This window comes from Bufo bufo, chromosome 9, assembly GCF_905171765.1.
Source record: "Bufo bufo chromosome 9, aBufBuf1.1, whole genome shotgun sequence".
NCBI lineage: Eukaryota > Metazoa > Chordata > Amphibia > Anura > Bufonidae > Bufo > Bufo bufo.
In genome coordinates, this window is record NC_053397.1 from 196,392,343 (window position 1) to 196,418,342 (window position 26,000).

General features: G+C 43.5%; 1 protein-coding gene across 2 annotated transcripts; it reads right to left on the reverse strand.

Annotated features, from left to right (window-relative positions):
• Positions 1 to 13,997: 13,997 nt before the first annotated feature.
• Positions 13,998 to 25,093, reverse strand: BSND (barttin CLCNK type accessory subunit beta). 2 transcript variants are annotated; one of them, XM_040408346.1, is made up of 4 exons: positions 24,763 to 25,093; positions 17,807 to 17,895; positions 15,372 to 15,605; positions 13,998 to 14,512 (listed from the first exon to the last, which is right to left on the reverse strand). In XM_040408346.1, the coding sequence occupies exons 1-4, from the start codon at positions 24,937 to 24,939 to the stop codon at positions 14,107 to 14,109; spliced, it is 906 nt and encodes a 301-aa protein (XP_040264280.1). In that variant the 5' UTR covers positions 24,940 to 25,093; the 3' UTR covers positions 13,998 to 14,106. The 2 variants fall into 2 exon arrangements, with proteins under 2 accessions (XP_040264280.1, XP_040264281.1); XM_040408347.1 differs by lacking the exon at positions 24,763 to 25,093 and adding an exon at positions 22,256 to 22,388.
• Between the last annotated feature and the right edge of the window lie 907 nt (positions 25,094 to 26,000).

Consider the following 26,000-nt stretch of genomic DNA (forward strand, 5'->3'; position numbering starts at 1 on the left):
ATAGAGTTAAATGGAGCAGCGGCCATGCATGCACACTACCTCTGGTGCTCCATTAAAACGGCGAGTATGGACCCTGGTTCTCATCATTGTTGGGGGCCCCATCTCTCAGATCCCCGCTGATCAGGCACATCACTATCTGTAAATAGGGGATACGTTTTCTTAATGGGACAGCCCCTTTAAGTAATATAAATGATTAGAGGTCACCTTTAATTTGGGCAACATGTCACTGTTTCTATGTATACTTGGCTAAGTCTCTATAAATTCCACTGCACATTCCACTGTTTTCCTATCAAACCATGTTTTACTGAAAACACCATAGGGATTCCATCTTGGAGCAGAAATGTTTATACCAAAATAATAGCCATATTTGCTCTTTATTCCGCCTTTTCTCATTATTCCTTTTAACGTCACCATTGCCTAACAAGACATTAATTTTCTGCTTAAAACACCAATACAACATAGTCATCCATTACACAGTATGTGCCTGTCTCTGTGCCAGTCTCCCTGTAACACCCTGTTTGTCCTGAAGAGGGCGCACTATATTATGTTTTACTGTTTGTGGAGACTTGTAGGACAAGTCATTATAAGGCCTCATGCACAACGGATCTGCAAAATACTGTGGGGATTCGCTCTGATAGGCAAGTTATCGGAGGCAGTATAGAGGCAACAACAAAGTCTTTAACTTAACCACCTTAGCTCCCCTAGCTTAAACACCCTTAATGACCAGGCCACTTTTTACACTTCTGCACTACTCTACTTTCACCATTTATTGCTCGGTCATGCAACTTACCACCCAAATTAATTTTACCTCCTTTTCTTCTCACTAATAGAGCTTTCATTTGGTGGTATTTCATTGCTGCTGACATTTTTACTTTTTTTGTTATTAATCGAAATTTACAGATTTTTTTGCAAAAAAATGTCATTTTTCACTTTCAGTTGTAATTTTTTTTTTAAAAAACGACATCAATATATAAATTTTTCTCTAAATTTATTGTTCTACATGTCTTTGATAAAAAAAAAACGTTTGGGTAAAAGTTATAGCGTTTACAAACTATGGTACAAAAATGGGAATTTCCGCTTTTTGAAGCAGCTCTGACTTTCTGAGCACCTGTCATGTTTCCTGAGGTCCTACAATGCCCAGACAATAGAAAAACCCCACAAATGACCGCATTTCGGAAAGTTGACACCCTAAGGTATTCGCTGATGGGCATAGTGAGTTTATAGAACTTTTTTTTTTTGTCACAAGTTAGCGGAAAATGATTATTTTTTATTTTTATTTTTTTCTTACAAAGTCTCATATTCCACTAACTTGTGACAAAAAATAAAAACTTCCATGAACGCACTATGCCCATCACGAAATACCTTGGGGTGTCTTCTTTCCAAAATGGGGTCACTTGTGGGGTAGTTATACTGCCCTGGCAATTTAGGGGCCCTAATGTGTGGTAAGGAGTTTAAAATCAAAATGTGTAAAAAATGACCTGTGAAATCCGAAAGGTGCTCTTTGGAATGTGGGCCCCTTTGCCCACCTAGGCTGCAAAAAAGTGTCACACATCTGGTATCGCCGTACTCAGGAGAAGTTGGGCAATGTGTTTTGGGGTGTCATTTTACATATACCCATGCTGGGTGAGAGAAATATCTCGGCAAAAGACAACTTTTCCCATTTTTTTATACAAAGTTGGCATTTGACCAAGATATTTATCTCACCCAGCATGGGTATATGTAAAATGACACCCCAAAACACATTCCCCAACTTCTCCTGAGTACGGCGATACCAGATGTGTGACACTTTTTTGCAGCCTAGATGCGCAAAGGGGCCCAAATTCCTTTTAGGAGGGCATTTTTAGACATTTGGATCCCAGACTTCTTCTCACGCTTTAGGGCCTAAAATGCCAGGGCAGTATAAATACCCCACATGTGACCCCATTTTGGAAAGAAGACACCCCAAGGTATTCAATGAGGGGCATGGCGAGTTCATTGAAATTATTTTTTTTTGCCACAAGTTAGCGGAAATTGATTTTTTTTTGTTTTTTCTCACAAAGTCTCCCTTTCCGCTAACTTGGGACAAAAATTTCAATCTTTCATGGACTCAATATGCCCCTCACGGAATACCTTGGGGTGTCTTCTTTCCAAAATGGGGTCATTTGTGGGGTGTTTGTACTGCCCTGGCATTTGAGGGTCTCCGCAATCATTACATGTATGGCCAGCATTAGGAGTTTCTGCTATTCTCCTTATATTGAGCATACGGGTAATGAGATTTTTTTTTTTCCGTTCAGCCTCTGGGCTGAAAGAAAAAATGAACGGCACAGATTTCTTCATTCGCATCGATCAATGTGGATGAAAAAATCTCTGCCAAAAAAAAAAGGAGGGGAAAGGTGTCTGCCAGGACATAGGAGCTCCGCCCAACATCCATACCCACTTAGCTCGTATGCCCTGGCAAACCCGATTTCTCCATTCACATCAATCGATGTGGATGAATAAATCATTGCCGGGATTTTTATTTTATTTTTTATATACAAAGTATTTGCCAAAGTATATGAACACCGCCACCTCCTCAGCTCATATGCCTCGGCAAACGTATCTTTTACTGCAGAGGAGAAATCTCATCTTGCAGCGCCGCATACACCGACTTGCGTGTAATCTGACAGCAGCACAATGCTTCTGTCAGAATGCACATCAGTGCTGCAGCTAGTCGATCGGTTGGTCCACCTGGAAGGTAAAAAAAACAAAACAAAAAAGAAAAAACCAGGCCGCAACGCAATAAATTTATTAACTTTAAAATAACATTTGAACGGAACATATAAACTTTATTTAACTTTTTGAACAGAACTTTAACTTTTTTGCTTACCAGTGTTTTTTTTTTTTTTACCTTTATAGAACAAACCTCTCCTTCCCCATGGGACAATGTGCAAAGCGCAAATCGCCCAAAGATGTGGCGAAGTACATTATGCACTTTATCCCAGGTGAAAGGAGAGGTTTGCAGCAGCTGTGAGTGAAAGGGCCCTAATAGCCCTGTGTGCCTGTCCTGTGAGATGCAATCCCTATGCTAAGTGTACCTGTGTGTGGTACTTTCGGAAACACTCCCCTAAGCATAGGGCAGGGTGGCCAGGGCAGTCAGGACAGAAATAGCGGGTGTCCCGCCTTATTCCACTCCTGCTACAGACACAACATCTTTTTCGGGGTGACGGTTGGGTTGAGGTACCAGCAACGACATTGGGGAAATGTTGCTCGTGTAGACGGCTAACTACACTGGTGGTTGGGGCCACGGAACCCGCGATGATCTCTTCCTGAAATTTGAGGAAGGATCCTGTTCTCCCAGCCTTACTGTAGAGAACAAAGCTATTGTACATCGCCAATTGAATCAAATATACAGACACCTTCTTATACCAGCGTCTGGTGCGTCGGGAAACTAAATAGGGAGCCAACATCTGGTCATTGAAGTCCACCCCTCCCATGAGCGCATTATAGTCGTGGACTGAGAGGGGCTTTTTTAATGACACTGGTTGCCCGTTCAATTTGTATTGTCGTGTCTGCGTGAATGGAGGAGAGCATGTAAACGTCACGCTTGTCTGTCCATTTCACCGCGAGCAGTTCTTCGTTACACAAGGCAGCCCTATCCCCCCTTGCAAGACGGGTGGTAACGAGCCATTGGGGGAAGCCCCGGCGACTAGGTCGCACGGTGCCACAGCAGCCAATCTGTTCTAGGAACAAATGCCTGAAGAGGGGCACACTTGTGTAAAAATTGTCCACATAAAGATGGTACCCCTTGCCAAATAAGGGTGACACCAAGTCCCAGACTGTCTTCCCACTGCTCCCCAGGTAGTCAGGGCAACCGACCGGCTCCAGGGTCTGATCTTTACCTTCATAGATCCGAAATTTGTGGGTATAGCCTGTGGCCCTTTCACAGAGCTTATACAATTTGACCCCATACCGGGCGCGCTTGCTTGGGATGTATTGTTTGAAGCCAAGGTGCCCAGTAAAATGTATAAGGGACTAGTCTACGTAGATGTTTTGCTCAGGGGTATACAAATCTGCAAATTTGTTGTTGAAGTGGTCTATGAGGGGCCGAATTTTGTGGAGCCGGTCAAAAGCTGGGTGGCCTCTGGGACGGGAGGTGGTGTTGTCGCTAAAGTGCAGGAAACGCAGGATGGCCTCAAATCGTGCCCTGGACATAGCAGCAGAGAACATGGGCATGTGATGAATTGGGTTCGTGGACCAATATGACCGCAATTCATGCTTTTTGGTTAGACCCATGTTGAGGAGAAGGCCCAGAATTTTTTTTCATTCGGAAACTTGGACTGGTTTCCACTGGAAAGGCTGGGCATAATAGCTTCCCGGGTTGGCGGCTATAAATTGAGTGGCATACCGATTTGTTTCTGCCACGACTAAGTCCAAGAGCTCCGCAGTCAAGAACAGCTCAAAAAATCCCAGTGCCGAACCGATCTGAGCTGTCTCAACCCGAACTCCAGACTGGGCGGTGAAAGGGGGAACTACAGGTGCGGCTGAAGTTGGGGGCTGCCAATCAAGGTTTGCCAGCACCTCAGGGACTCTAGGGGCTCTACGGGCCTGTCTGTGCGGTGGCTGCGACGGGGTAACTATTGAACGTGCCACCGTACCAGCTTCAACTGCCCTTCTAGTGCTCGCCACTTCACCATGTTGTACGGCAGTGCTGGTACTAGGTCCAGGGAGGGCTGCGCTGCTGGTGTATGCCGCACCACGTAATCCGATAGCGACAGCCCCACTCTGCTGCCCTTGAAGCGGATCCTGCGCACCTGTGGTCTAGAAACAAGGGGCCGGGTACGCCTGGTGCTATCAGGGACCTCCACCTCCTCGTCCGAACTTTGGGTCCTACTGCCACTGCTTTCTACAGGTTCATATTCTGACCCGCTAGATTCGTCAGATGAGGGTTCCCATTCCTCATCCAACTGAGTCAGAATCCTGTAGGCCTCTTCAGAAGAATACCCCCTGTTTGACATTTGGACTACAAAATTTAGGGGTATTCCCTGAGACTACCCAAGAAAAAAAGCAAGCCTGTCTTACAAATGGGAGGCTAGCGAAGTACCGGAGGCCGCTGCGATTGATAAAAAATATCAAAACTGATTTTTTTTATCGCCGCAGCGCTTGTAAAGTGATTCTGCAGTGATCGGGCAAACACTGCGTTTTGGGTGGAGGGCGAACTAAGGTGACACTAATACTATTATAGATCTGACTGTGATCAGTTTTGATCACTTACAGATACTATAAAAGTACAAATGTTGATTAGCGATACGCTAATCAGCGAATAAGTGACTGCGGTGCGGTGGGATGGGCGCTAACTGATCCCTAAACTACCTAACCAAGGGGCCTAAACTATCCTAAACCTAACAGTCAATACCAGTGGGAAAAAAAAGTGACAGTTTATACTGATCACTTTTTTCCCTTTCAATAGTGATTGACAGGGGCGAGCAAGGGGTTAATTGGGGTGATCTGGGGCTAAGTGAAGTGTTTGGTGTGTACTCACTGTGATGTCTGCTCCTCTGCTGGAACCAACCGACCAAAAGGACCAGCAGAGGAGCAGAGAAGCCATTAGATGGCTTGTGATTCGATTTTTTAAAAATCATCAACCTGCCAGCGACGATCATTGGCTAACAGGTTGATGACGAAATACTCCTCTAACTAAGCGATCCTGCGTTAGGCGGTCCGGAGGCGGTTAAACAGTTCAGTGTTTATTCACACATGAAGTAAGTGAAAAAACAAAAAGTCAGTTTCAAGGAAAACGGTCACCTTGATTCTGGTGTTTGTTCACACCAGGCAGCAACGCAGAAGTCCTTGGACAAAGCATAATCCACCTGCTTCCACATAAACAAGGCAGCAGGCCTTAATCCAGACCCAAACTCCCAGGCCCCAACACAGAGACTGACAGAGCTCCACTGTCAGAGAGGAGTAATCCACATCACCTGAAAATACCGCCTCTTACTTCACCGAGGCCAGGAACCTCGGTGACACATACCTTCCGTCAACAACGGACCCTTGCGCCTTCCTACAATACGGATGTGGTCCGTGTGCCGTCCACATTTTTTTGCAGACCCATTGACTTCAGTGGGTCTGTGGTCAACATTTTGCGGACATATTTTATATTTTGTATAGATTTATAGTGGCTCACCCTTCTGATTGCCAGGGCAGGTGTTCTAACTAAGGTGTGGTTCACCCTGACCACAATAGGGAATTTAGAAATATATATATATGTTATAGTGGGCACTCAATATCTGTCGCTATACATCAGGTCTGGTTTATTGTAACTCATTTATTAAACAGTCATTAATTCATAACAATATACCATACCTACAATAAAATAGAAATAGACAGTATATATAATATAAAATAAAATACAAAATATCTCGGTCTGTTGTAGAATATCGCGGTCTGTTAAAATTAATGATTTCAGATATATATAAAAAAATACCTCTAAAACATATATAAAAATGTATCTAAAAATTCTCACGTATCCATATAAACGCTGAAACCTTGTTCCTAGCGCTTCAAAGAGTCTCAATCGTATATTATACTCTTGGGGAGGACAGTTCTCAGTCTTATGCGGTATATCCGTGAGTGTAAGCGTTCAATAGTACTCACTATTTTAAGTCCGGCTTGTACGTATCAGCCTGTGGTGGCGTCCCACCACAGGTCAGTACACTCACCCGGCTTCCTTGTGACAGTATGGAATATCTTCCGATGCTTGGTGTCCGCAGTATCGTTACGGTAGTTGAAAACCTGCTCACAACTTACTGCTGTACGCTCCACGTGTAGCTGGCGTCCTGCGTCTTACTAGCGTTCCATGTGATCAGGGCGTCAGAGGAATCTTTACTTGTTAGTTAGTTCAAGGTTCCTGTGAGGAGTCAGGGGTGATATCAATTACCGTCTATGCGGTTATGTCCGTAACTATGCGTGTTGATCAGCTGATATTTCCGATATGATGAGGTGTCTTTTTCAATATAAGGATCCCATCCGCTATACGCGTTTCAAGGTCTCTGACCTCTTCCTCAGAGCAGGCACCTTAGCTAAATGCAAGGGGGGGGTCAATTCAGACCTGCGGTTTGCGGCTTTTACCTATTGCGGCGGCGGGCGGCGCTGCCATCGGGTCCCCATGGGGCTGTAGGGGGGACCCCATGGCATGGAAGGCAGCACAATGCCTTCCTTAGGCATCTGCGCTGCCTTCTGGCACTGGCGGATCCGGGGGGGCCAACGGGGCAATTGCCCCCCCCCCCAAGCTGCTCAGAAGTGGGGGGGGGGGTGGCGGCGGCGGGGCACAGGGAGATGAGCGCTCATCTCCATAGTCATCTGGTATCGCCGTCCTCAGGACAGCGATACAGATGCCTTTGCTGAGGCAGGAGAGGGAGAGGCGTGTCCCTTTCCCTTCCTCTGATAGGCTGCAAGCACTAGGCCGGCAGCCTACCAGACGCCGACGCAGGCGGCGCAATGACGTCATCGCGCCGCCTGAGCCGTACATCGCGGGACACAGGCCGGAAGAGGCCTGCATCGCATTGCTGCCAAGGAGGTAAGTATAAGCGTTTATTTTTATTTTTATATATATATATATATATATATATATATATATACATACATACATACACACACACACAATACTTTTACTGGCACATAATGGGGGGCTGTCATTACTGGCACATAATGGGGGGCTGTCATTACTGGCCCATAATAGGGGGCTGTCATTACTGGCGCATAATGGGGGCTGTCATTACTGGCACATATGGGGGGGCTGTCATTACTGGCACATATGGGGGGGCTGTTATTACTGGCACATATGGGGGGCTGTTATTACTGGCACATGGGGGGGCTGTTATTACTGGCACATGGGGGGGCTGTTATTACTGGCACATGATGTGGAGGGGGGCTGTTATTACTGGCACATGATGGGGAGGGGGCTGTTATTACTGGCACATGATGGGGAGGGGGCTGTTATTACTGGCACATGATGGGGAGGGGGCTGTTATTACTGGCACATGATGGGGAGGGGGCTGTTATTACTGGCACATGATGGGGGGGCTGTTATTACTGGCACATGATGGGGGGCTGTAATTACTGGCACATGATGGGGGGCTGTTATTACTGGCACATGATGGGGGGCTGTTATTACAGGCACATTATTGGGGGGCACTTATTTCTGGCACATTATTGGGGGCACTTATTACTGGCACATTATTGGGGGCACTATAGGGGGATCTACTGTGGCCACAAAGAAGGGGTATTTTATATGGGGGGCTCTGTACAGTAGCATTTTATACTGGGACACATTATGGTGGGTACTATGGGCAAGGGGGGAGAGGATTACTATGGGGTCATCTACGGGGTGCACTTAGAAGGGGTATTTTATACTTGCAAAGTATGGGGGACACTGAGGACATCTACTGGGGCATTTTATACTGGTACATTATGGGGGGCACTAGGAGGAAGGGGGGAGAGGAGCACTATGGAGGCATTTACCGGGGGCACTATATAGGGGTATTTTATACTGGCACATTATGGGGGCACTATGGGGACATTAGCTCAACTGGGGCATTACAAGGGGGTATTTTTTGCACTGTCACATTATAAGGAGAATTATTTTTACTGGGGAAGGGGGGCATTATGGTGGGCTTTATTACTCCCCCATGGTATGACCCCCTAGTAGCAGCACCAGCCTCTCCCTCCTCTGCTATCCCTCTGCCCCTTCTCCAAATCCTTATTGTGAAATATTTCTCATTAGGATAAAACACAACATCAGCTCCGCCGAGCCCCCGGCCAAGTGTTGAAATGGTGTCCGAGATCCCCAAGGGCCAAGCCAAGTAATTGTAAGTTTTCATGTGAAAAATGTTTGTTATACACATATAGCCTACACTGTGCCACACAATATACAGTATACCTCTACACTGTGTAGTCTGTTCTATAAGCACCATTGTTTTGTGGCGGCAGACAGAAAATTATCTGGAAGTGCCCCTTCCGAGACCAGGCTCTGGATCCGCCACTGCATTCCGGTGACGAGCCTGTGAGATCCAGCCCCCTGGATCTCACAGGCCGGAAGCTGTATGAATAATACTCACTGTATTACTCATACAGCCAATGCATTCCAATACAGAAGTATTGGAATGCATTGTAAAGGATTAGACCCCCAAAAGTTGAAGTCCCAAAGTGGGACAAAAAATAAAGTGAAATAAAAAGTTGAACAAATAAAGTTTTCCCTCAAAAAATTTTAAAGTTTCAAGTAAAATTAAACAAAAACGTCATTTTCCCCAAATAAAGTTTAAAAAAATTGGTAAAAAAATAGGGGAAAATAGTTGACATATTAGGTATCGCCGCGTCCGTATCGACCGGCTCTATAAACATATCACATGACCTAACCCCTAAACACCGTAAAAACTAAAAAAATAAAAACTGTGCTAAATAAAATAAAAATTGTCACCTTACATCACAAAAAGTGTAATAGCAAGCGATCAAAAAGTCATATGCACCCCAGCATAGTGCCAATCAAACCGTCATCTCATCCCACAAAAAATGAGACCCTACCTAAGATAATCGCCCTAAAAACTGAAAAAACTATGGCTCTCAGAATATGGAGATACTAAAACATGATTTATTTTTGTTTCAAAAATGATATTATTGTGTTAAACTTACATAAATAAACAAAAAGTATACATATTAGGTATCGCCACGTCCGTGACAACCTGGTCTATAAAAATACCACATGATCTAACCTGTCAGATGAATGTTGTAAATAACAAAAAATAAAAACGGTGCCAAAACAGCTATTTCTTGTTACCTTGCCTCACAAAAAGTGCAATATAGAGCAACCAAAAATCATATGTACCCTAAAATAGTACCAACAAAACTGCCACCCTATCCCATAGTTTCTAAAATGGGGTCTCTTTTTTGGAGTTTCTACTCTAGGGGTGCATCAAATGGGACATGGTGTCAAAAAACCAGTCCAGCAAAACCTGCCCTCCAAAAACCGTATGGCATTCCTTTCCTTCTGCACCCTGCCGTGTGCCCGTACAGCAGTTTACGACCACATATGGTGTGTTTCTGTAAACTACAGAATCAGAGCCATAAATATTTAGTTTTTTTTGTCTGTTAACCCTTGCTTTGTAACTGGAAAAAAATTATTAAAATGGAAAATCTGCCAAAAAAGTGAAATTTTGAAATTGTATCTCTATTTTCCATAAATTCTTGTGGAACACCTAAAGTGTTAACGACGTTTGTAAAATATGTTTTGAATACCTTGAGGGGTGTAGTTTCTTAGATGGGGTCACTTTTATGGAGTTTCTACTCTAGGGGTGCATCAGGGGGGCTTCAAATGGGACATGGTATCAAAAAAACTGTCCAGCAAAATCTGCCTTCCAAAAACCGTATGGCATTCCTTTCCTTCTGCGCCCTGCCGTGTGCCCGTACAGCGGTTACGACCACATATGGGTTTTTTCTGTAAACTACAGAATCAAAGCCATAAATATTGAGTTTGGTTTGGTTGTTAACCCTTGCTTTGTAACTGGAAAAAAAAATATTAAAATGGAAAATCTGCCAAAAAAGTGAAATTTTGAAATTGTATCTCTATTTTCTATTAATTCTTGTGGAACACCTAAAGGGTTAACAAAGTTTGTAAAATCAGTTTTGAATACCTTGAGGGGTGTAGTTTCTATTATGTAAGCCTCACAAAGTGACTTCAGATCTGAACTGGTCCTTAAAAAGTGGGTTTTTGAAAATTTCAGAAAAATTTCAAGATTTGCTTCTAAACTTCTAAGCCTTGTAACATCCCCAAAAAATGTAATGTCATTCCCAAAATGATCCAAACATTAAGTAGACATATGGGGAATGTAAAGTAATAACTATTTTTGTAGGTATTACTATGTATTATAGAAGTAGAGAAATTGAAACTTGGAAATTTGCTAATTTTTCCAAATTTTTGGCAAATTTGGTATTTTTTTTATAAATAAAAAATTATAATTTTGACTCCATTTTGCCAGTGTCATGAAGTACAATATGTGACAAAAAAACTGTCTCAGAATGGCCTGGACAAGTCAAAGCGTTTTAAAGTTATCAGCACTTAAAGCGACACTGGTCAGATTTGCAATAAATGGCCTCGTCCCGAAGGTGAAAATGAGCCCGATCCTTAAGGAGTTAAGGACCCTTCACAAAGAAAGGCATTCTCCAAAACGGATTACCTTACATATCCAGCAACTCACAGCAACCAATCACATTTGCTTTCATTCCCAATATTTGCACACAAATGACATATACTTGTCCAGGACAGTATGTTCTGTATGTAGATGGACCCCACACATACTTTTTATGCTTCCCCCTCAGTATAGATGATACTGAAAAAACAAAATATTCTGTGCTGCCGATAGTGAGGAGTGAGGCACTTCTGCATTTGTACCACATCAGTCCTGAAGATAAGAGGGACACAAACCAAACCATTTTTGGTCTACTTCATCAGATTTTACTGTGAATTTTAATGCATTTTACATACATTTTAATTAAGGCTATGTATACAGTCATCAAACATAACATAGAAAAATCCTACAACCCAATTATACCAATTTACACAATACATAACATTTAAGTTATACCGTCTTCTATCTATAGCGCTGTTGTCCTCTTAAAGAAGATCTGTCCCCTCTCCTGACAGGTCTGTAACTACTCGCATTCCCCATGTAATAACATTTCTGGAACATCTATTCTAATGACTATGTTGTGCCTTTCCTCTCTTATTCCTGCTAGAAGTAATGAACGAGTTACTAGCAGTTTGCAATGAAGGTCCAGATGAACACAGAGAAGGCAGCACTCCAAAAAGAATTGAAGTTTTATTCACCCATTGTCAGCTGATATGGGTATACCTATGCTGACATTAAAGGGGTATTCCCATCACAATGATCACTGTTAAATCTGTTAATGATCTGACCGTGATCATTTTTGTAAATACATTTAATTACCCAATTCCCACCCTTTTTGAGAAAATAAGTCCCCTCTTACCTGATCGCTGTCTTTCGTCTCCCCTGGTTACGGCCACCTCTCCTGTCGAATCCTGCCGGGCCGCGCTTGGGCAGAAGACTGAAGATTTTCTCCCGGCCGGGCAATGTCCTGAACGCGCACGCCGCCGCGCATGCGCCATGATGACTTCTTCCTGGCCAGTATAGTACAGAGCCGCGAACGCATTTAGGACATTGCACGGCCCGGCCGGGAGAAAATCTTCAGTCTTTTGCGCAAGCGCGGCCTGGTCGGGAGAAGAATCCAGGAAGTGAAAGTCGCGCTCAACAAGGGTAAGTATAAAAAGTGAAGATGGGAATACCCCTTTAAGTGAATAAAACTTTGATTCTTTTTGGAGTGCTGTCTTGTCTGTGTTCATCTGTGGTTCGGTGAGGACTTGGATTCTGCGTCTTTAGAGGCGTGCACCCTTTTTGTTTTTGCGTTGCTGTTTTTTTTCTTTATTTTGTGCTGTGCCACTTTAATTGTGTGGGGTTTTTCTAAGTTCCAGATGGGTCTTACTAGTTGGTGGGGGTGGGTGTCCCCTGACACTGACAGCACTGATTGGATTGTGACACAAACTGGTGATACCCATCTGGACCTTCATTGCACACTGTTATGAATTTATTCATAACTAGTAGAAGGAATAATAGAGCAATGGCCCCCAAAAAAGTCCATAATGCAAGTAGTTACTAAAACAGACATATCAGGAGAGGTGACAGGTCGTGTTTATGTGGTACAGGAGACAAAGGGCCCCCATCGGCGTCTACGTGGGACTGCAGCCTCTGCAGCACCATAGCTACACCGCTGGGCAATATAAGATAAAATAACTCCTCTTTATGATCATATTTAGTCAAATTTATTATACACGCCATTTTTATTACTACTCAACCCAAAGCCCCAGTCACATCACCTTCAATGTCCCATCCGGCCGGCATGAAGGGCGAAACCTGGGCAGTGTTTATTATGAACACACATTTAATGAAGTGCTGTTTGCCGATTATCTCAGATCAGACCTCTCCCCATGAGATCAGCGGCGCTTGTTTTCCCTGCAGAGATGCTCAGTCAAGCAGAGAGGCCCCCACAATGCAGCTTCCATTGAATTTACCTACATTATAGGCAGGTAAATCTCCGCCGATAAGAAGTGTCAGCGTGACAGCAGCTATTGTGCTAGAATAGTATGTCCAGCGGAGCATACTGCGTGCACCATAAGGCCTCGTTCACACAAGCGATACGGATTGTGTCCGGATCTGTTCAGGAAAAAAACTGATGGTTTTGCAGGCAAGTTGAATCAGTATTTTCTGCGATTGCGTTCAGTGTGTGCGTCTTCCTGTCCAGATTGTATCTAGATTAGGCCTCATGCACACGACCGTGTGTATTTTATGGTCCGTAAAACACAGATCCGCAAAAAAATACGGATGACATCCGTTTTTTTTTTGCTGATCCGTTGAAACAATGCCTATCCTTATCCACTAAATGGACAAGCATAGGACATGTTCGAACTTTTCTGCGGAACAGCCATGCGGACATACGTAAAAGGAATGCACACAGAGTCCGTTTTTTGGGGGGGACCCATTGAAGTGAATGGATCAGCATATGGGCGGCAAACGTAACGGACACGGAAAAAAAATACAGACGTGTGCATGAGCCCTTAGGTGATTTTTCACGCACATGAAGAAAAACTGAAAAGTAACAATCTACATCTCCTAGCAGCTATCAGTAAAAAACGCATTGAATCCCGAAGCCTTCCGTTTTTTTTTAACAAGCCCCATTCACTTCTATAGAGCCAGAGCTGCGTGAAAAATGCACAATATAGAACATGCTGCAATTTTTCCTGAACGCAGAGATGATGTGTGAAAAATGAATTCAGAATTCAGTCCGATGCTAAGCATTCACTACACACATCGCATCTGGACAGAAAACTCGCTCGTGTGAATTTGCCGAGGCTCATAGCTTGGCCGCCCCCACCCCCTGCATGCGCCTAAATTTACTCATATGTAAAGGAATTACAGTGGATCCAATAAATATTTCTGCTCCATAAATACTGCCATATATTGTGTTGGGAGCATATCTTTAGAAAATGAAATTATCTAGGTGACCACTGAGATCGCCACTTGGTGATCAATGTTCAAAATCTGATTCATCCCCTGGCATTAAATTCTCTGTCTCATCCTTCATTCCATAATACAGATCATCAGTCTCAGAGTCTTGGCTAGGACCTGGAGTGAATGAGGCATTGCCAGGTTCATCCTTCCCACCATAATTATCACCCTGGTGGGGACGTTGATAGCTTTCATGTTTTAGCTCTGGGTGGACCGTCTCATAGGACAATGTGACTTTGGTTCCCTCAGATACAGGAACATCTATTAGATCGATTCCTTCTCCAAAGATGGGACTTTGTAACTGAGCCGTTGTCTTGCCCATCTGCCAGTCGTCACTGCTGGGAAGAGATGAAGTACTGCTTCTACCATCTTCAGAGGCTGTCAGGTTGGTGTCTTCTTTAAGAGAGGCAAGGGGTGCAGACTGGCTGCGGAGAAACAAAGCAGCATCAATGGCAAATGTTCCTTGCAAGGAATTATCATGCAGATGCAGATGACCTCAAATGCAAAGTCATATCTTCATTGAGGTTAATGGAAGTTATGGAAGCCTTTGAAGCCCTCACTCATGCGAGCTGCCTATTAGAACTGGAAACCCCTATTAAGGTGGCCATAGATTTAGAGGCCATCTCAAATGATTCATACCCTATCATCTTGAGTAGTAGTATATAATATCCAACCTACAGTATGTCATGTGTACAGTGTTCATTTTAGGATATGGTCAGATATCATAGTCAAGTATCAGAATAATATCAGTGTGAGGCAAAATACTATCTCTGACCCCTGACTCTGGCACCTCACTCTGACCCCTGACTCTGACCCCTGACTCTGGCACCTCACCCTGACACCTGACCCTGACCCCTGACTCTGGCACCTCACCCTGACACCTGACTCTGACCCCTGACTCTGGCACCTCACCCTGACACCTGACTCTGACCCCTGACTCTGGCACCTCACCCTGACACCTGACTCTGACCCCTGACTCTGGCACCTCACCCTGACACCTGACTCTGACCCCTGACTCTGGCACCTCACCCTGACCCCTGACTCTGACCCCTGACTCTGGCACCTCACCCTGACACCTCACCCTGACTCTGACCCCTGACACCTGACTGACACCTGACCCTGATGTCAGGTGTCAAGGTCAGGTGTCAGAGATAGTATTTTGCCTCACACTGATACTTGACTATGATATCTGACCATGTTCTAAAATGAACACTGTTCATGTGAGATAATAGAGGTGTACAGTATTTGATCATGACCACTCTTCTATAAGGTGTTGATACGTACCAGTTGGCTTCGGAGATCGCATGCTCCTCCTTGCAGACTGTATTCCTATGTATCTCTACCTTGGCTTGAACTTTGGCCTGTGAATCCCTCATCACTGACTGCAGTAAAGGAGGAACCGATTGGACTAAGTTGTCTTCTCCGAGCTCCTCCACTTTGATCTCAATCTGTTCATAGGATGGTAGAGTGGCTTCGTATCTCTCAGCATCTTTACTGCTTGTGTAACATGTGGTTGACCTGATAAGACATTCATGCAGCAAAAATAATGCAATGTATTTTATTATAGTTCATATCTTGCTGTGTCTTAAACAACATCAAGTGTCTACTGAAAGACTTCACAGCTGGCCCAAACAGCCATGAACCTGGGTGCAGTCCAACTAACCTGAGATCTTCAGATTTGGACAACAGAAATACTTGGTACTGCAAATAGCCATTTTAGATATTTATCTATCTTAAAGGGGTTGTCCCGCAAAAAATATTCTACAGCTTCCAAACCAGCACCTAGATCTGAATACTTTCGTAATTGCATGTAATTGGAAATTTATTATACTGCAGCTACTGAGTTATTCAATGAAATCTGTTTGTATAGCGCCACTAGCTGGTTGAACTTTTTCTGTCTTGCTCACTGAGATGGAAGCACATGCTCAGTTCCATCCTTCAACTGCCACCAGCTGCAGCAGACAGGACACGCCACCTGAAAAATGACACGTCCGCTATGCTGTCCGCTTGAAATAAATCTAGCAGAACAATTGGGGCAATTAATGGGGAGATCTCTCGATCCATGTGAGGTGCAGGGCTGGTTCTAGCTATGTTAGAAAGAAATTGTCATGTACTGAATTGTGTATAATTTCATTTTTCATAGTATTCATGGGACAACCCCTTTAAGTGATTTACTCTATATTTATCATGCAAAAATGTCAGCTTTCTCTATGTGTGATAATGTGACCAATAAAATGTTATTTGGATAGAAGTGATTAGAGAAATTTGTCCAAGACAAGTTTTATGAAGGAGACAGAGTCGTATGTGATTCCTTTTTTTAAATTATGTATTTTTATTAATATTTTGAAAATAATATTTTTTGGGGGAAAAAACCCACATAACCCTTCCCTCCCCCTCCCCCCCCCCCCCCCCCCCAGTGTCCAAATGATGCTCTCTATCTGCTTTAGCCCAGTATAGTAATATAGCCACCACATACAGCAAGAATGTATGGATGTCCACCATCCAACCAACCCCACCCCTCCTGGAATACAATAAAATGACAATTCATGTTCACATTTGTAACCTCCGTGGATTAAGAACATGCCTTAATGCACCACCACCTAATAGGTGGACTATCGATAGATCCACATTTCTCCCCTGGCAAACTTCCATATGTGTGCTTTCTTATCTACAGCATGTGTGAGCTTCCTTCCTTATCCACAGCCTGTGTTATCTGCCCTGCTTGGATGCTTTCACCCCTCTCCACACTACGATCTGCCACGTGCAACCTCTCCTCGCCATACTTTCTGCTGAGGGCAAGAAGAAGGAGAACAGAGATCCGTCAGAAACAGAAGTAGTGTTCTGATGGATTTATGTCAATTCCTACAGCACCACTAGCTAGGTGAAGGATTTACACACCCTCTGCAGAAGCAAAAAATCAGTGCAAAGATGTCAATCACCTTTTATGTATACAGTACCCTTTCAACTACATTTTGTAGTGCTCCACTGCTGCTTTACATCATCATGATATACTCAAAACTGGACAGTCTACAGTGTGTATGTCCTACCTATCTCTTTTGGAACATTAGGGATGTGTAACCATAGTGCGGCTTTTCCCTTCCCGGTGGAGAGGGTCAATTGTCGCGGTGCACATTACCCATGGAGAGAAAGTGCTGGCAACAAAATGTGCTCCCTCGGTAAGTATTACCTTGCCTATATGTCTATAGGCTAACAGACTACAAAGCATGTGTGGTTTAATTGTGCTTTCTTCCAACTATCCCCTACTTCTTATGTACAACTGCAGGATTAGATTACACTAGGTTTGTTTGTAGTCTGTTACCATGGAGACACATACGTCCGTGTAGGAGTTGCAGACACAAAATAGAAGGACATTTTTTAATTAAGTGCATTTGCAAAATCCATTCATGTACTGAATAAATAAAAATTCTTGGAAAAGTATAGCCTCAAAGTGGAGGCACAGCAGGAGTAGATGTTTATCTACTGTCATCAGATCATGCGTCTCTTGTATATACAATACTGTTCTTCTAAATTATCCCTGATAATAAACTTTCTTGTTTTCACTATGGTTTAATAAGATGTGCCTGCTAGATAACCTCGGCATAGCTTCCATTTTACACATTGTAATAATGTTTGACCTTGGAGTAAATGGCATGAGGAATAATCTGTAGGAATACCGTATGTACAGTTATAATGATTTAGTCTAATATCTGGAGACATACCACTGCTTCTGAGGGATTTCAGTATTAGAAAACGCAGGAGACTTCTCTGAGAATGGGACAGTTTCCATATCCACAGGGACAAATGTGATCTGTGAAAATATTACAAAAATCATTGCACTAGAATAATTTATACAGTTATGTCACAGAACCTTTACATACACACACTACTATATCCCACCATAGGGATAATATACACAGTGATGTCACACTACAGAGATAATAAACACAGTGATGTCACAGTACAAGGATAATAAACACAGTGATGTCACAGTACAAGGATAATAAACACAGTGATGTCACAGTACAAGGATAATAAACACAGTGATGTCACAGTACAGGAATAATACACACAGTGATGTCACAGTACAGAGATAATAAATGCAGTGATGTCACAGTACAGAGATAACAAACACAGTGATGTCACAGTACAGGAATAATACACACAGTGATGTCACAGTACAGAGATAATAAACACAGTGATGTCACAGTACAGGGATAATAAACACAGCTATGTCACAGCACAGGGTTATTAAACACAGTGATGTCACAGTACAAGGTTATTAAACACAGTGATGTCACAGTACAGAGATAATAAACACAGTGATGTCACAGTACAAGGATAATAAACACAGTGATGTCACAGTACAGAGATAATAAATGCAGTGATGTCACAGTACAGAGATAACAAACACAGTGATGTCACAGTACAGGGATAATAAACACAGTCATGTCACAGTACAGGGATAATACACACAGTGATGTCACAGGACAGGGATGATGAACACAGTGATGTCACAGTACAGAGATAATAAATGCAGTGATGTCACAGTACAGGAATAATACACACAGTGATGTCACAGTACAGAGATAATAAACACAGTGATGCCACAGTACAGGGATAATAAACACAGTCATGTCACAGTACAGGGATAATAAACACAGTGATGTCACAGTACAGGAATAATACACACAGTGATGTCACAGTACAAGGATAATAAACACAGCGATGTCACAGTACAGAGATAATAAATGCAGTGATGTCACAGTACAGAGATAATAAACAGTCATGTCACAGTACAGGGATAATAAACACAGTGATGTCACAGTACAAGGATAATAAACACAGTGATGTCACAGTACAGAGATAATAAACGCAGTGATGTCACAGTACAGAGATAATAAACATAGTAATGTCACAGTACAGGGATAATAAACATAGTGATGTCACAGTACAGGGATAATAAACACAGCTATGTCACAGCACAGGGTTATTAAACACAGTGATGTCACTGTACAGGGATAATACACACAGTGATGTCACAGTACAGGGATAATAAACACAGCGATGTTACAGCACAGGGTTATTAAACACAGTGATGTCACAGTACAGAGATAATAAACACAGTGATGTCACAGTACAAGGATAATAAACACAGTGATGTCACAGTACAAGGATAATAAACACAGTGATGTCACAGTACAAGGATAATAAACACAGTGATGTCACAGTACAGAGATAATAAACACAGTGATGTCACAGTACAGAGATAATAAACACAGTGATGTCACAGTACAAGGATAATAAACACAGTGATGTCACAGTACAGAGATAATAAACACAGTGATGTCACAGTACAGGGATAATAAACACAGTGATGTCACAGTACAGGGATAGTAAACACAGTCATGTCAGAGTACAGAGATAATAATAATCTCATTGATGTAATAATGCAGGGATGATGAACACTATCTCATGCTGTGACATGGTGCCGGAAAAGATGCGGACAGCCCACATTGTGCTGTCCGCATCTGCATTTCCGGTCTGCGACTCTAGAAAAAAATAGAGCAGCTGCGGACAAGAATAGGAATGATCTTCTAAGTGCCGGTGATGTTCGGCGTCAGTGTTTTGCGGTCCGCAAAACACTACGGACGTTTGAATGGACCCTAAACTATACTAAATACAGAAGAGACACAAATATTTAAACTATACCTTTTCTCTGTAGGGTCCACTCCTGGTTTTGGCTTACAAATACTGACAAAACACTGATGCAAAATACTGACCAAGTATTGACCATATAAAAGAGCCCATTACAGCCCTTAGTATGACTTTAAGGGGACAGTCCTGTTGGTTGCATGAAAGTCAAGTGTACACCCCATGCTTGAATGCTTATACTAAAGTCAGCTAGAGAAGTGCCGTATAAGGAAGACTGCTCTCAGACACTTTTTCCTAATAATTACCTTTGCGGCCGTGTCTTCTGTAACATCTGTGCAAAGTGCATTTTATGGACCAACTGCCAGTCCACTGCATGCTAAGAACTGTAACTGATATGCTTCAACTTAAAGGGGTATTCCCATCACAGACAATGGGGGCATATCGCTAGGATATGCCTCTATTGTCTGATAGGTGCGGGTCCCAGAGGTGCGGAATGGTCCAAGCGTTCTCCCTATACAATTGAATGGGAGCGCACTGCGCTTGCGTGGCCACTGCCTCCATTCATTTCTATGGGGCCGATGGAAATAGCCGAGCCAGCACTCAGCTATTTTCGGCGGCCCCATAGAAATGAATAGAAGGCAGCTGCGCATGTGCAGGATTCGGCTCTTCACCTTGGGTTTGTGGTGGTATTACGGGCTCCGGCCCTTGGGGATCCTCAGTAGGTTCAGGGCGGTTGCGCCCGGCATCCAGACTTTGACGTACCGCCATGCGGCGTTTGCCTTCTTGATAGGCCCAATATCCTTTCTGGGCCTTGGCGGCAGTGATCTCTTCAGCCCTGTGACGCAGGTCTTTTTGGCGGCGAGGTCTTGCCTCTGCCTCAACGGTTACAGGCTGCCAAAAGACGTTCGTCCCCAGGAAGAAAGCCTGGTGCTGGTAGGTAGCACAGATGGGCACCGCCGGGGTCTCCGGTTCCGGCGCTAGTTCCGCACCACTTTCTGGCTTTTCCCAGTCCTCCTGGGCAGGTGGGGGTCTAGTTACCACAGTGGCGTAGGGGCCTCTCATGCCCTCAGCGGGGGTAAATTCTACGATCTCCCCTACCTGGAGATTGTGCAGACGATCTGGCAGGTTTGCCCTCTTTACAGATCTTCGGTTTACAAAATAATCATGCCCGGTTCCCTTATCGAGAAGAAATCCGTAACCTTTTTCTTTGTCAAATGAGAGAACGTTCCCCAGCCGTCTCTCTAATTGGGGTAGACACTCTCCAGGATGGTCCACCAGCCGCTTGGTCAGCTCCTCAAAATATACTTTTGTGCGATTAACTCTCGCAACGCCGGCGGCTCTGATTTCTGAGAACAGGGCTTGCCTCTGTGGGTCTGGTGGCCCAAAGCTGGCCGGTCTCTCCGGGAGTCGCTGCGGCTCCTCTATGGGGTCATCATCAGAGATCAGCACTACCGTTAGTTGCGCCGTAGGGTACGGATAGGGCGGTGGTTCAATTCCCAGAGCTCTCCATCTGGCACTTTGGAGCTGGGCTTTTCTTGCTCGCTCATCTGTCGCTTCATCCATCGAGGAGGCATCCTCTCCAGTTGTAGGCAGCGTTCTCTCGGCCATGACAATTCTTTTCTTAGGCAGCAAGTTCTCAGCCATGATAATTTTCCTCTTTGGCCTGGTGCAAGGAGAGAGGTAAGACGCGTCTCTCCAGCAGTCGCACCGACTCCGCCTTCTTACAAGCCCGCCCCCTAGGTTCACTTGCATAAAGGGGCGGCCCAAACATTGGGAAACATAATACAGGTCTATGATGGCGCAGCAGATATTCATTTTCCGCTCTTTAAAAGGGGCGGCAACTTATTTTTCCCGCCGATAGCAGGGCGTTTTTCACAGTGATGGCGCAGTAAAAATAACAAGAAGCCTTTACAGTCCATTAAATGACAGCGAGCAGTTTTAGTGACACAAAATCTTAGATTTTTCAACTTTCGACAATGCAATTTTTGTTCTTGTACACTATTCCCATGCAGGCTCAGTCTGCATAAACACTTTTTTCAGCTCAATAAAGGCGTTTATCTGACACTGCTAATTCCAAGTCTCTCTCAAAAGCACATAAGCAGTTTATGCTGTTAACTCACTGTACACAGAACTTTGATCCTATTTGCATAAGGCACAGGGTATTTGGATCCAGTTCACACAAGGTGCAGAGGAATTTATCCTGTTTGGGACGCCAATTTGATGCAGCCACCGAGCCACAGGGGTAATATGTGAGAATGTTGGTGGGCCGATGGGGGTAGTAGTTTTACTCACTGTTCTGCAGGTCCCTGGGCCGGCGTGCAGCGATTGGAAGGGCAGCACTAAATCCTTAGGGGCATCACCAGCCAGATGGTAGTTGAGGTGCCCTTGGTGGTGTGGGTGTTTAGGGTGCCTTGGAGGCCGGGTCCCCGATGTTTGTGACACCAGGACCGTTAGGTGCAATGAGAGATAGTGCCGAATATGGAGAGAGTCAGGAATTAAACAAACTGGAACTTTACTTGAAGTATTTGCCTTGAGGTAGTTCGCATCCACACAAATAATGCATTGCTTCACAGAATAAGCCTACATGCACACAAACGTATGTGTTTTGCGGTCCGCAAAAAAAAATATGGATGACATCCGTATGTCATCCGTTGTTTTTTTTTGCGGATCCATTGTAACAATGCCTATCCTTGTCCGCAAAACTGACAAGAATAGAACATGGTTTTTTTTCGGGGCTAGGGAACGGAGCAACCGATGCGGACAGCACACAGAAATGCGGCTCGGATGCGGAACCAAACCACGTTTGTGTGCATGTAGCCTAAGGATGAGCTGCAACTCCAGACAACAGGCTCGGTGAGGCAGTTTTAGACAGGTTCTAACTTGACTTAAGTGAGAGAGTGACACTTTCCTTGGTTCTGGTCTTGCTCTGATAACCCAACCTTTCAGTACTTGGATCTTCTGAATTAGAATTTGGCAACCAACAGGGCGGTCTCCCTAGCGGCAGGCATTACTCATCTGCTCCATTCTTTGAACAGGTTGCTTCCGTAAATCCACTCCGTTTCTGGCTAGTGGCTCTATAACAAGGGATCCAATAAGTCCTGGGTCAGGCTTCTAGAGATTATATATATATATATATATATATATATATATATATATATATCGCCCTACTTGGATGTGCCCAGGGGCACAGATAAGAAGCTACATACTCTCCTCTCCTTCACTAATCTCTCATCTAACTCACTGTGACTGACCTGTTCTATATAAATGATGTGATAGCACCACCTAGTGGTGACTGTGTGTAATGCAGTTACCAGCCTGTTGTGAGGAGTTTGCAGCTATTTCAGAAGAAATAGAAAATGACATAAAATGACATACACAAAGATCTGAAGTGTCCCCTTTTAGCACATAGTGGGATGCTGCAATTATACACAGTGATTTCACAGTTTGTGAATCATGGACACAGCGATGATCCAGTATGGGACTTATGGACAGTGTGACAGTATGGGGGATACTGGGTACAGTAATGACACAGGACAGGGAAGGTAAATGCACAGTACAGAAGCAATGTACATAAGAGAAAAAGAGCAAATGAGTGTGCACGGCAAAAAAAAAAAAAGAGAGATAGAAATCAACACCAAACAAATATACAAACCTATAATCAAAACTATCAAGATGATATGAGGTGTCACATGACAGGCGACATGCAGCACTGTGAATGACACACAGTCATATACTGACAAGATTGCGAACTGACAAAAAGATAAAAATGTAGCTGCTATCATTTGTTCTTATATATTTTGCAAAACTTCACATAATCAATTTGGTCTTAAAGGGGTATTGCGGTCAGGGTTGCCAACCGTCCAGAAATTTCTAGACAGTCCGTAAAAATAGAAGACTTTTTTCCTGTGTCCGTGAAAAAAAAATAGATCTGTGATTTTTTTTTTAGGCTGGTGGTAATTATCATCATTTTACAGCTTGCAGTAAATGCTGGTAACTGAGGAGTTATCAGTATATTGAGCTATAGACATGTATTACTTATAATCTTTAGCATTCCTTGCGGTTTTACAATATGTCCGTGAAAAATGTTGGCTGTCCATGATTTTGGGATAAGTTGTCCAGAAAAAAATCAAATTCTGGTTGGCAACCCTGATTCCGGTTGTGTGAAGTACTGTTCTCTGTGGAGTTCCCCGAAATGAATGGTGCGGCTGGTTGGATTTGCGCTCTGCTGCTCCATTCATTTCTGGGGGTGTTCCAGAGATAGCCGAGCACTGTACCCGGATATGTCTGCCCGAATGGGGTCCCCGTTCTCGTGATCGGTGGGGGTCCCAGCGGTAGCACCTCAACTGATCTCCTAGCTATCCCCTGTCCTGTGGATTGGGCATAACTTCACACAATCGAAATACCCATTAATAAGTGAGTTGTGTATGTACATGATATATGATATAGAATGTTTTTTATATCTTTATTGCACTTTCTAACCCCTAAAAAAATTGTGAATGTTTATAAATGTAAAAAAAAATAATATTTTTTTATTTTATTTTGTGGCTGATCACTGCTGCTTGTCGGGTCCCAGCTTCTTGATATCATCACACATCAATGGACTGTCATCTAGCATCATCAGCCCATAAAGGCTATCACTGAGTAATTAGAACGTATTATTATTATTATTATATTTTTTTTAATTTGGACACTTTTTCAACCTTTTAAGGGGTTGGAGAACCCCTTTATAATAAGATTCTGGGATTGGGATTCTGACTTGGATTTCTTGTAGAAAATGTCTGATAAGAGATAACAATAGCCTGTTACAAAACTCAGAACATACTGAGATTGATTGTACGACTGAAACCAAAACTGTTCTAATTTGTAACATTTTCGTTTTTTTTTATTATTATATCAGATAATTGCATTTAAAGATGAATGCTCTTCCATCATTAGCCCCCTAATAACATTTACTCAAAACTAGAAACATGAAAAAATTCCCCCTTTTCTTATTTCCATAGACAATAAGAGAAGATGCTCCTACCTTGGGGTAGCACTGACAGATGCTCCAGGTGATCCCTATAAACACTAGTAACACCCCTATACAGCAGAATGTGATGTATATCTGGGGTTTATCCACACTCATAATGAACATGCCAATCATAATCAAGAAAAATCCCAGGACAATGATCCCATAGCGGAATGTTTTATCCTCAGCCATAGTCTTCGGATGGGGAAAAAAAAAAAAAAAAAGTTTCCCTCGGGGTTACTGGTAAAAGTGAAGGCGGCCAAGTATGAAAGAGGGAATTAAAGTGACAGGCGTCACGGAGGCAGGACGTCCTTGCTGATCTCCAGTCTACAGCGAGTGCTTTACCCCAATCAGACCAGTCCTGACCAAAGTTGATCAAGCCAGTTCTAAAAAAAAAGTATCGGAATGAATGCAAATAGTTTCCTGAGATTTCCACTCCAGTGATGCTGCACGCCTCTCTTTAACCTTCCCTGGAGGTATAAATACCCTGGAAGGTCTACACCTAAACCTGTTGTGTATATAAATGAATGGCTGGCTAGACCTCTGCATATAACATTGTACCTCTGCAAATCTTTACAGGTATTTTCACCTCTCTTAGTGTGTATACATGTATACAGCGTTATCGTGCATTATAGATTTGTCCACCTAAAGAGGTTGTGTCATTTCAGCAAATGGCATTTATCATGTAGAGAAAGTTAATACAAGGCACTCACTAATGTATTGTGATTGTCCATATTGCTTCCTTTGCTGGCTGGATTCATTTTTCCATCACGTTATACACTGCTCGTTTCCATGGTTACGACAACCCTGCAATCCATCAGCGGTGGTCGTGTTTGCACACTATAGGAAAAAGCACCAGCCCATATTTCTCTGTCCAACTCGCTGGGGTGGTCGCAAGTGCTCAGTTGCACCCTTCGGGCCCTATTTACTGTTAGAGGCTATGAGGAAGATTCAGATGTCAAATAAATCAATTTTTTGAGGCAGGCGTGCAGCATTTACACTGCCGGACTTGGCAGGCAATTATCGGGGGAAAAAAAAACGTTTCTACCCAATAACTGCCTGCTCGTCTTCTCCGCTATATGGGGACGAGTAATGGCTACTGCCATCGCCCGTCCTTGTTTATTGGCAGCAGAGAGCTGTTCACACAGGACTGTCTGCTGCCCAGAAATGATGATTTAATGTGCTGCATCAACCATGAATTCACCCGTCGATTATCGGGAATGCTCGTCAGTAGTAACTTTCGTTCCCAATAA

Coding starts and splice junctions, on each gene's coding strand:
- BSND (XM_040408346.1), bottom strand. CDS start 24,939: ATGGCTGAGGATAAAACATTCCGCTATGGGATCATTGTCCTGGGATTT. Junction 17,896..24,762: donor TCTGTCAGTGCTACCCCAAG/GTAGGAGCATCT, acceptor ATATTTTCACAG/ATCACATTTGTCCCTGTGGA. Junction 14,513..15,371: donor GCGATCTCCGAAGCCAACTG/GTACGTATCAAC, acceptor GTTTCTCCGCAG/CCAGTCTGCACCCCTTGCCT.